At 47.7% G+C, this 12500-nt stretch overlaps 1 protein-coding gene across 2 annotated transcripts in view; it reads left to right on the forward strand.

The window, feature by feature from the left end:
- LOC123730406 (SET-binding protein) overlaps nucleotides 1-12500 on the forward strand; it is a 40148-nt gene that overhangs the window by 14423 nt on the left and 13225 nt on the right. For both annotated transcript variants that reach the window (XM_045706969.1, XM_045706970.1), the window contains one exon: nucleotides 365-922. In XM_045706969.1, the coding sequence (XP_045562925.1) occupies nucleotides 521-922 (402 nt within the window). In that variant the 5' untranslated portion in view covers nucleotides 365-520. The remainder of the gene's footprint in view (nucleotides 1-364; nucleotides 923-12500) is intronic.

Below are 12500 nucleotides of genomic sequence, written 5' to 3' on the forward strand. Positions count from 1 at the left end.
TTAAGTTCTGAGAGACACTGATATCTCACAATGGTTAGAGGTGTGTGTTTGTGTGTGTGTGTGGAGATGAGGCGTTCCTCTGCCCACTGCGTCCTTTAGCTGTGCTCAGATAGGTCAGCATCTCTTCCCAACACACTCTGAATGCCAATCGTTCTGTAGCAGCAGCGTACATAGCAGCAAGAGTGAATGCAGACCAAGATAAACAGGGAAAGTAATTGTGTTTTTTTTTTTACAGTTCAGCATTTGCGGTAATTTATTGAGTTATTGGCTTTCATAGGATATTGTACAACTTAGGTTTTGATAGTAATTTCTCTCTCTCTCTCTCTCTCTCTCTCTCTCTCTCTCTCTCTCTCTCTCTCTGTAGTTTGGCTCTGTTGGATTACCTGTGTTCCTGTGGGACAACCAATCCAGTAGCTACCGTTCCCAAGGCAACCCAGTCTGACGGACAGCCGCTCTCTGCAAACCTATTGGCTGGCTGCTGCGGCTCTCTGGATCCTGACTGGTTCTGGCGGGAGCGTGGATGGAGCCGAGGGATCTGGTTGGCTCAGCCCGACCCAAGGAGGCGGAGTTAGGAGGCGGAAGGGCTGATCCTGAAGAGGAAGAACAGGAAAGAGCGGGGCTGGGGCCAGTGTCGCGGGGTGATGAGGTCATTGGCGATGTGATGGGCGAGCGCTGGGGGTCCCAGGGGGAAGGGGAGGGGCTAGAGGAACAGGAGTTCTCCATTAAAGAAGCCAGCTTCCAGGAGGGGAGTCTGAAGCTGAAGATCCAGACCACCAAACGCATCAAGAAGCCCCCCAAGAGTCTGGAGAACTACATCTGTCCCCCAGAGATCCGGATGACCATCAGACCCCCCTCAGGGGAGGGCCGAGGGGGCCGACTGGGGGGCCGCGCAGCACAGGACAAGGGACCCCCTAGGAAGAGGGTAAGGATCCGTTTAGATACGTTACTGGTCTGAACACACTGTTGCTAATGTAGCCTGTTGCTAATGTAGCCTGTTGCTAATGTAGCCTGTTGCTAATGTAGCCTGTTGCTAATGTAGCCTTAAATGATGCTGAAGCCCTCGAAATGTTCGCCAGCAGTCTAGAAGGGATTGTTTGGTTGTTTCCCAGAGAGATAGAACGATCAGATTCGTCATGTTGTTAAATAGTTCAACATAGTTTAAAATAAGACATTGAATAGTTATAAATGCTGTTTTAAACGTTAGCTGTGTTGGATTGACTGTTGGGTTGTCAGTAGCCCATTGCAGCTAAAGAGGGTTTTCTCATGTTCGCGTGACAAATTTGGTTCTTGTCTGCTGTTGGCTGTAGCAGCTGAGAAGGGGACTGTAAGTGGATATTGATGGATATATGGATTGTATAGATGTATATAGATAGATATATTCGGGTTTGATTGTCCACGTTTTAACAAGATTCCATAAGCAGAAAGCTTGAAGACTTAGTCATTGATAGAAAGGCCAGTATTGCAGTTTAAACAGATACCAACCATCACCTCTACCCCTCTACAACGCCACTTCATGGCTTTTCTGGCGGCGTGTGTGTGTGTGTGTGTGTGTGTGTGTGTGTGTGTGTGTGTGTGAGGTAGTCATAAACCTGCGTCGTCATCTCTTGCTGTATGCTCAGCTCTTCTCGGACACTGCATCTCGCTGTGTGTGTGTGTTCCTTTCATACGCCCAGCACCTCGGAGACTCAGCTCTTTTCCCTGAAAAGCAGCCATCTTGTACCCAAGCATCACATTATGAGCAATATTGTGTGTATGTGTGTACTAGTACAGAAGGGAATGGATCTTAGGTAATGGGTATGTCTTTCCCATTCTCTCTCTCTCTTCTCTCTCTCTCTCTCTCTCTCTTTCTCTCGCTCTCTTTTCTCTCTCTCTCTCTCTTTCTCTCTTCTCTCTCTCTCTCTCTCTCTTCTCTCTCTCTCTCTCTCTCTCTTTTCTCTCTCTCTTTCTCTCTTCTCTCTCTCTCTCTTTCTCTCGCTCTCTTTTCTCTCTCTCTTTCTCTCTCGCTCTCTCTCTCTTTCTCTCGCTCTCTTTTCTCTCTCTCTTTCTCTCTTCTCTCTCTCTCTCTTTCTCTCGCTCTCTTTTCTCTCTCTCTTTCTCTCTCGCTCTCTCTCTCTTCTATTTCTCTTCTTTCTCTCAGTAGCTCCTTCGCTTCCTTGGTTACACAGGGTCAAAGTTCATAGAGTAATTGAAACCAGTCACACACACACACACACACACACACACACACACACACACACACACACACACACACACACACACACACACACACACACACACACACACACACAGGCTGAGAATAGAGCTGACATCAGCAAATGACAGCTGGCCTCCGCTCTCTCCATTTGTGGTCACAGACCTCTCTCCTCTCTTCTCCTCTCCTCTCTTCTCCTCTCCTCTCTTCTCCTCTCCTCTTTTCTCTCCTCCTCTTCCGTCTCTTCTCTAATGAAATCAGCACGTGGCTTCTGTGTCTCTCTAACCCCTCCTCGTCTCACACACAGCCACCATTTCAGTTTGGTGTCACTGTAGTGCTGTGTGTTTAGGTCCTTAGGGGACTGTAGTGCTGTGTGTTTAGGTCCTTAGGGGACTGTAGTGCTGTGTGTTTAGGTCCTTAGGGGACTGTAGTGCTGTGTGTTTAGGTCCTTAGGGGACTGTAGTGCTGTGTGTTTAGGTCCTTAGGGGACTGTAGTGCTGTGTGTTTAGGTCCTTAGGGGACTGTAGTGCTGTGTGTTTAGGTCCTTAGGGAACTGTAGTGCTGTGTGTTTAGGTCCTTAGGGGACTGTAGTGCTGTGTGTTTAGGTCCTTAGGGAACTGTAGTGCTGTGTGTTTAGGTCCTTAGGGGACTGTAGTGCTGTGTGTTTAGGTCCTTAGGGGACTGTAGTGCTGTGTGTTTAGGTCCTTAGGGGACTGTAGTGCTGTGTGTTTAGGTCCTTAGGGGACTGTAGTGCTGTGTGTTTAGGTCCTTAGGGGACTGTAGTGCTGTGTGTTTAGGTCCTTAGGGAACTGTAGTGCTGTGTGTTTAGGTCCTTAGGGGACTGTAGTGCTGTGTGTTTAGGTCCTTAGGGGACTGTAGTGCTGTGTGTTTAGGTCCTTAGGGGACTGTAGTGCTGTGTGTTTAGGTCCTTAGGGGACTGTAGTGCTGTGTGTTTAGGTCCTTAGGGGACTGTAGTGCTGTGTGTTTAGGTCCTTGGGGGACTGTAGTGCTGTGTGTTTAGGTCCTTAGGGGACTGTAGTGCTGTGTGTTTAGGTCCTTAGGGGACTGTAGTTCTGTGTGTTTAGGTTCTTAGGGGACTGTAGTGTTTGCAGTGAGTGTTTGACCTATTGCGTGTGTGTGTGTGTGTGTGTGTGTTCAGAGCAAACGTGCACTTTGACCCCCAGAGCGATCTCCCTCTCAGCCTGTCTTTCTCTCTGCTACGGTTGCCAGTTGTTGCCGTGGTGACAGCGACAGGAGTGGGCATGCTCACTGAGCAGGTTGCGTGGGTTGTTGTCATCTCTCTCTCTCTCTCTCTCTCTCTCTCTCTCTCTCTCTCTCTCTCTCTCTCTTTTCCCCTTCTTCCCTCTATCCCACTATTCCTTGAACCCACTCTCTCTACTCCTCCTCTCTCCCCCATCCCTCCATCCAGCTTTAGCTATCACTGTAATACAGACTGATCCACTGGAAAGGAATGGGTGAAACAGAAAGGGTCTGATGTGTGTGTAGTGAGAGAGAGAGAGAGAGAGAGAGAGAGAGAGAGAGAGAGAGAGAGAGAGAGAGAGAGAGAGAGAGAGAGAGAGAGAGAGAGAGAGAGAGAGAGAGAGAGAGAGAGAGAGAGAGAGAGAGAGAGAGAGAGAGAGAGAGAGAGAGAGAGAGAGAGAGAGAGAGAGAGAGAGAGAGAGAGAGAGAGAGAGAGAGAGAGAGAGAGAGAGAGAGAGAGAGAGAGAGAGAGAGAGAGAGAGAGAGAGAGAGAGAGAGAGAGAGAGGGGGTCTGCAGAGAGCAGATGGACAGCCTCTCTCTCTTTCTCTTTTTCTATCCCTCTCTCAGTATCTATTTCTGCCTCAGTCGTTGCCTCTATCTCTCTCCAACCACCACTCTCTCTCTCTTTATTTCTTTACCTCTCTCTCTGCTTTCTTTCTTTCTTTCTCTCTCTCTCTGCTTTCTTTCTCTCTCTCTCTGTCTGTCTGTCTTTCTTTCTCTCCCTTTCATCCCTCTGTTGTGGAGTGGCAGATGGTGGGAGAGAGAAGAGAAGAGGCCAGAGTGTGAGTGATAGGGCGAGGGGGAAGAGGGGGGTGACAGGCATATGGAGAGCCTGGTTAAGGGACCCCCTCAGAGCGGGGGGTGTGTGTGAGGGGGAGGGGAAAGGGGACAGGGATACAATAGCTGGTCATTAGGAGAGGGTTTTGACTCTTGAAGAGAGTGGAGAGAGAGGCCAGACAGAGGGAGAAACGGAGACGGACAGAGAGATGTTTTTGGAAAATTGTGAATTATTCTAGAAAGCATCAGATTCTCTGTAGTGTCATCACCGTGTTTAGTGCCATCTCTGTAGTGTCATCACAGTGCACGGTGAGTGGTGTGTGTGTGTGTGTGAGTATGATTGACCTGTGTATAAGTGATGTGTGTGAGGGTGTATGTTTTGTCACTGCAGACCAGTAAACGCGTGTGGCTGTGTGTTACTAGTGGAAGATGAATGTGTGTTTTCTGGTATAATGAACCTTGGGTCAACCCCTACATCACTCTCCCTGACAGATTTAGTAAGCAGTCCAACACACACACACACACACACACACACACACACACACACACACACACACACACACACACACACACACACACACACACACACACACACACACACACACACACACACACACACACACACACACACACACACAGGGCCGTGATTGTGGTCAGAGCATGTGTTCCAGATTTAGCTGTTAATCCATGTCACTATCTGTGGAGGGAGATAAGGAGCTGCCAAAGCAGTCCAGTGTGTGTGTGTGTGTGTGTGTGTGTGTGTGTGTGTGTGTGTGTGTGTGTGTGTGTGTGTGTGTGTCTATTTTGAGTGCCTTAGTGTGTCCCGGATTTGGACACACACACTTATCTCGTCTCGGCAGCTTCTACGCTTGGTGGTCCCCTGAGCGTTGTGTGTGTGTGTGTCTGTAATGTGTGTTTGGGTGTGTGGCGTGCCTTTTTGATGTGTGAATTTATCCCAGGCGTGGGTGGCGGTTGGTGACCTGAGGGACTTGATGAGTTAATAAAAGCACATCTCTGTGTGTGTTACTTAAGAAATGTAAATGAGCTGTGGGTTGTGTGTTTTCCAGCCTGTCTTTTAGCAAACATCCCTGCCAACGGTCAAACCTTTTTTCTTTACCGGCCAGTTGCCAGTCTCTTCAAGTGCTCTGTTACTGACAGTTGTGGCTGCTTTGCGTGATGTATTGTTGTCTCTACCTTCTTGCCTTTTGTGCTGTTGTCTGTGCCCTATAATGTTTGTACCATGTTGTGTTGCTACCATGTTGTGTTGTCATGTGTTGCTGCCATGCTGTGTTGTTGTCTTAGGTCTCTCTTTATGTAGTGTTGTGGAGTCTCTCTTGTCGTGATGCGTCCTATATTTGTAAAATACATTTAAATATCCCAGCCCCCGTCCCCGCAGGAGGTCTTTTGGTAGGCCGTCATTGCAAATAAGAATTTGTTCTTAACTTACTTGCCTAGTTAAATAAAAATTAAATTAAAAAAATTAAAAAGCGCTCCTGACTGTAGAGAAAGGACCAGAGTGGAGGGGGGTGGGACCAGAGTGGAGGGGGTGGGACCAGAGTGGAGGGGGGTGGGACCAGAGTGGAGGGGGTGGGACCAGAGTGGAGAGGGGTGGGACCAGAGTGGAGGGGTGTGGCCAGAGTGGAGGGGGTGTGGCCAGAGTGGAGGGGGTGTGGCCAGAGTGGAGGGGGGTGTGGCCAGAGTGGAGGGGGGTGGGGCCAGAGTGGAGGGGGTGGGGCCAGAGTGGAGGGGGTGGGACCAGAGTGGAGGGGGTGGGACCAGAGTGGAGGGGGTGGGACCAGAGTGGAGGGGTGTGTGGCCAGAGTGGAGGGGGTGTGGCCAGAGTGGAGGGGGTGGGGCCAGAGTGGAGGGGTGTGTGGCCAGAGTGGAGGGGTGTGTGGCCAGAGTGGAGGGGGGTGTGGCCAGAGTGGAGGGGGTGGGGCCAGAGTGGAGGGGGTGGGGCCAGAGTGGAGGGGGGTGGGGCCAGAGTGGAGGGGGTGGGACCAGAGTGGAGTGTGTGGGGCCAGTGTGTGTGTGTGTGTGTGTGTGTGTGTGTGTGTGCGCGCGCTTGGGCAGGGGTGTCTCTGAGTGATTTACCATCACAGAAACACCAGCTGTCCATCTGTGTCTACCCCACCCCCCACCTGGGTATGTGAGTGGAGCGGAGCTGAAGCGGAGCGGGGAGTGGAGTGTGCCCAATTTGACTGGAGCACGGAGCAAGATTCCCAAAGGCTGGAGCGTCGGCCTCCTAGCCCGCTCCTATTTCGCTCCAGTAGCGCTCACTCGAGCTCAGGGCATTCCTGGCCCAGCATGCATTTGTAGTCTACTTGTCTGCTGCTATAGCCCCTTGCTTTAGCTACTGTCATGGAGTTAACTAAATATTTTCATAAAGAAACTGATAAAACACACAGGTGCAAAATCAAGGGGACTAACATAGATGAGGAGGACAAAGAGCAAGAGAGGGAGCGGGGTGATGTAGTGTCCACAACTAAATCATTGTGGGATCTGAAAAGACACGTATCCTGAATGTACTAACTGATGGTGTACTACGTGCACATGCTAACAGAAAGGAACAAGGTGGGTAACGTTAGGGTGTCATTGTAGCAAAGTATTTATAAACAAAAAATCTGATCTCTTAAAAGTTTTGTTCATTTTTGTTCTATTATCCATACAACAGGCCATCATTGATTTTTGGCTCAATAGGCCTGGCATACAGTGCATTCGGAAAGTATTCAGACTCCTTGACTTTTTCCACATTTTGTTACGTTACAACCTTATTCTAAAATGTATGAAATCATTTTTTCCCTCATCAATCTACACACATTACCCCATAATGACAAAGTGAAAACAGTAAAAAAGAAAAACAGAAATACCTTATATTCAGTATTCAGACCCTTTGCTATGAGACTCGAAGTTGAGCTCAGGTGCATCCTGTTTCCATTGATCATCCTTGGACGTTTCTACAACTTGATTGGAGTCCACCTGTGGTACATTCAATTGATTGGACATGATTTTGAAAGGCACACACCTGTCTATATAAGGTCCCACAGTTGACAGTGCCTGTCAGAGCAAAAACCAAGCCATGAGGTCAAAGGAATTGTCCGTAGAGCTCCGAGACAGGATTGTGTCGAGGCACAGATCTGGGGAACGGTACCAAAACATTTATTGCAGCATTGAAAGTCCCCAGAACACAGTGGCCTCCATCATTATTAAATGGAAGAAGTTTAGAACCACCGAGACTCTTCCTAGAGCTGGCTGCCTGGCCAAACTGAGCAATCCGGGGAGAAGGGCCTTGGTCAGGGAGGTGACCAAGAACCTGATGGTCACTCTAACAGAGCTCCAAAGTTCCTCTGTGGAGATGGGAGAACCTTCCAGAAGGACAACCATCTCTGCAGCACTCCACCAATCAGTCCTTTATGGTAGAGTGACCAGACGGAAGCCACTCCTCTTAAAAGGCACATGACAGCCCGCTTTGAGTTTGTCAAAAAGGCATCTAAAGGACTCTCAGATCATGACAAACAAGATTCTCTGTTCTGATGAAACCAAGATTGAACTTTTTGGCCTGAATGCCAAGCGTCATGTCTGAAGGAATCCTGACACCATCCCTACGGTGAAGCATGGTGGTGGCAGCATCATGCTGTGGGGATGTTTTTTAGCGGCAGGGACTGGGGACTAGTCAGGATCGAGGGAAAGATGAACGAAGCAAAGTACAGAGAGATCCTTGATGAAAACGCGCTCAAGACCTCAGATTGGGGCGAAGGTTCACCTTCCAACAGGACAACGACCTTAAGCACACAGCCATGGCAACACAGGAGTTGCTTCAGGACAAGTGTCTGAATGGCCTTCAGTAGGCCCAGAGCCCGGACTTGAAGCCGATCAAACATCTCTCCCCATCCAACCTGACAGAGCTTGAGAGTATCTAGAGAGAAGAATGGGAGAAACTCCCCAAATACAGGTGTGCCAAGTTTGTAGCATCATACCCAAGAACCAGTTTTTGCTTTGTCATTATGGGGTAATGTGTGTAGATTGATGTGGGGGAAAAAAAGTTTCATCCATTTTAGAATAAGGTTGTAACGTAACAAAATGTGCGAAAAGGGAAGGGGTCTGAATACTTTCCGAATGCACTGTATTCCCACTTTCGAGGAGCTTTCCGTTTTGATAGGGTTATTTTACCTAAAACCCTTTAGGCCTCCCTATAGAAAAATAAAACTCTGCATCCCTGCCCAGCCTGGCCTGAGTGGTCTGAAGGGTGTTCAGCATCCCCAGTGGCTCTTTAAGTGAGGAGAGGATATTCTCTACTGCTGGTCTGCTCTCCAGTCACCATCACATGACCCTGAACCCCCACAGACTCTGGCCAAACTCAGGTTTCTAAAAGTCTAAATGTGAATTCAAAGGCACTGTAGACTGAGCCTAATGAGGCATTTCCTGTTTAATTGTATTTAATTCTACGTAAGTCACAGCCTATATGATTTATAGACTATAATGATTTAATACAACAAAATGTTGTTTAAATGCTGAGCTCTTTATGTCCCTACCAACCTAGTGTTGCACTCGCAAATTCTTCACAATGTAATTCTTTGTAGGCTATAACCTTGAAATAATACATCTCAAATAATACATTTTCATTCCTACCTGTCTGGCTGTGTGTTTATATGTTGTTTAATAAGACATGTAGCCTATGAAATGATGAGCGCTTCTGACAGTCACCTTTTCATGTTTATTCAAATTTAAATTGTGATTTTAATGAATGGAGCAAATTAGTTTTTCCCTGTGAGCGCGATGCGGTTTTTAGCGGAGCGGTTGGGACGGATGTGGAGCGCCAGAAAGCACAGCTCCATGAGCAATGAGCAGGACTTCCAACAGCTCAACTCCGCTCACATGCTCTGCTCCCCACTACCACTACCACACACACACACACACACACACACACACACACACACACACACACACACACACACACAACAAAAAAACCTGAGGGCATGTATGACCGTGCTAAATGGTCAAAACAGACTGTGTACACACACACGCACACACAGTTACACACAAGCTCTGCTGCTTCCTAATCCTATCTGCTTGTGCTGCAATGTGAACACCTCAAATGGAAATAATGACTCTGCAAGGTCACCCCCAGTGAGAGAGAGAGATAGAGAGGTACACACACAAACTGGTAGGCTGGCTGCACAGAGACCGAGAGGCAAGGTTAACTCCGGCCCTGTCTGACCTTCTGGGCTCGTAGGGAGAAGAGCTACGGAATATTGACCGGACCAATAGTGTGTTTTTATGTGAGGGGGTCATGGCTGAGACAACTGTAGTCAACCCTGGCTTCCACTCACATATTTTTGACAACTTTTACTTTTACTTCACTAGATTACTAAAGAAAATATTGTACTTTTTACTCCATACATTTTCCCTGGCACCCAAAAGTACTTGTTACATTTTGAATGCTTAGTAGGACAGGAAAATGGTCCAATTCACACACTTATCAAGACAACTCATGGTCATCCCTTCTGCCTCTGATCTGGGGGACTCACTAAACACAAATGCATCTTTTGTAAATTATGTCTGAGTGTTGGAGTGTGCCCCTGGCTATCCATACATTTTAAAAACAAGAATTGTGTCGCATGCTTTCGCAATAGAAGGAATTTGAAGTGATTTATACTTTTACTTTTGATACTTAAGTATATTTTAGCAATTATATGTACTTTTACATAAGTAGTATTTTACTGGGTGACTTTTACTTTTACTTGTGTAACTTTCCATTAAGGTATCTATACTTTTTACTCAAGTATGATAATTGGGTACTTTTTCCACCATTGTGTGCATGCGTGTGTGTGCGTGTGTGTGCGTGTGTGTGTGTGTCAGTCAGAGGGACTAAGCAGACACGAGATCCTCAGATGACAGGAGTGTTGTAACATTCCGGCTGGGCTATGGGAGCTCCGGGTGCCTCTATGACCACAGCAACACGCCGGCCCTGCCGTGGTAGCACTATCCCACCTCACACATTCCCACTGTGCCAACCAAGTGCTATTCACAGTGTGTGTGTGTGTGTGTGTGTGTGTGTGTGTGTGTGTGTGTGTGTGTGTGTGTGTGTGTGTGCTGGGGACAGAATGTGAAACTCTAGCCCGTAACACATTGTCTCTGCTGTATGGTGACCCCTCACCTCTGACCTTTCAGAGGCTGATGCAGCGTCACTATGGAAACCACAGCCCAACAGTAGTTGGTACAGTAGTATTGTTCTGACACCTACAACACAGAGACAGTTAGGTGTGGGTAAGGCTACCTACAACACAGAGACAGTTAGGTGTGGGTAAGGCTACCTACAACACAGAGACAGTTAGGTGTGGGTAAGGCTACCTACAACACAGAGACAGTTAGGTGTGGGTAAGGCTACCTACAACACAGAGACAGTTAGGTGTGGGTAAGGCTACCTACAACACAGAGACAGTTAGGTGTGGGTAAGGCTACCTACAACACAGAGACAGTTAGGTGTGGGTAAGGCTACCTACAACACAGAGACAGTTAGGTGTGGGTAAGGCTACCTACAGTACAACACAGAGACAGTTAGGTGTGGGTAAGGCTACCTACAGTACAACACAGAGACAGTTAGGTGTGGGTAAGGCTACCTACAGTACAACACAGAGACAGTTAGGTGTGGGTAAGGCTACCTACAACACAGAGACAGTTAGGTGTGGGTAAGGCTACCTACAGTACAACACAGAGACAGTTAGGTGTGGGTAAGGCTACCTACAACACAGAGACAGTTAGGTGTGGGTAAGGCTACCTATAGTACAACACAGAGACAGTTAGGTGTGGGTAAGGCTACCTACAACACAGAGACAGTTAGGTGTGGGTAAGGCTACCTACAACACAGAGACAGTTAGGTGTGGGTAAGGCTACCTATAGTACAACACAGAGACAGTTAGGTGTGGGTAAGGCTACCTACAACACAGAGACAGTTAGGTGTGGGTAAGGCTACCTATAGTACAACACAGAGACAGTTAGGTGTGGGTAAGGCTACCTATAGTACAACACAGAGACAGTTAGGTGTGGGTAAGGCTACCTACAACACAGAGACAGTTAGGTGTGGGTAAGGCTACCTACAACACAGAGACAGTTAGGTGTGGGTAAGGCTACCTATAGTACAACACAGAGACTGTTAGGTGTGGGTAAGGCTACCTATAGTACAACACAGAGACAGTTAGGTGTGGGTAAGGCTACCTACAACACAGAGACAGTTAGGTGTGGGTAAGGCTACCTATAGTACAACACAGAGACAGTTAGGTGTGGGTAAGGCTACCTATAGTACAACACAGAGACTGTTAGGTGTGGGTAAGGCTACCTATAGTACAACACAGAGACAGTTAGGTGTGGGTAAGGCTACCTATAGTACAACACAGAGACAGTTAGGTGTGGGTAAGGCTACCTATAGTACAACACAGAGACAGTTAGGTGTGGGTAAGGCTACCTATAGTACAACACAGAGACTGTTAGGTGTGGGTAAGGCTACCTATAGTACAACACAGAGACAGTTAGGTGTGGGTAAGGCTACCTACAGTACAACACAGAGACAGTTAGGTGTGGGTAAGGCTACCTACAACACAGAGACAGTTAGGTGTGGGTAAGGCTACCTACAGTACAACACAGAGACAGTTAGGTGTGGGTAAGGCTACCTACAACACAGAGACAGTTAGGTGTGGGTAAGGCTACCTACAACACAGAGACAGTTAGGTGTGGGTAAGGCTACCTATAGTACAACACAGAGACAGTTAGGTGTGGGTAAGGCTACCTATAGTACAACACAGAGACAGTTAGGTGTGGGTAAGGCTACCTATAGTACAACACAGAGACTGTTAGGTGTGGGTAAGGCTACCTATAGTACAACACAGAGACAGTTAGGTGTGGGTAAGGCTACCTATAGTACAACACAGAGACTGTTAGGTGTGGGTAAGGCTACCTATAGTACAACACAGAGACTGTTAGGTGTGGGTAAGGCTACCTATAGTACAACACAGAGACAGTTAGGTGTGGGTAAGGCTACCTATAGTACAACACAGAGACTGTTAGGTGTGGGTAAGGCTACCTACAACACAGAGACAGTTAGGTGTGGGTAAGGCTACCTATAGTACAACACAGAGACAGTTAGGTGTGGGTAAGGCTACCTATAGTACAACACAGAGACAGTTAGGTGTGGGTAAGGCTACCTACAGTACAACACAGAGACAGTTAGGTGTGGGTAAGGCTACCTATAGTACAACACAGAGACAGTTAGGTGTG

This window comes from Salmo salar, chromosome ssa24 (assembly GCF_905237065.1).
Source record: "Salmo salar chromosome ssa24, Ssal_v3.1, whole genome shotgun sequence".
NCBI classification, from domain to species: Eukaryota; Metazoa; Chordata; class Actinopteri; order Salmoniformes; family Salmonidae; genus Salmo; species Salmo salar.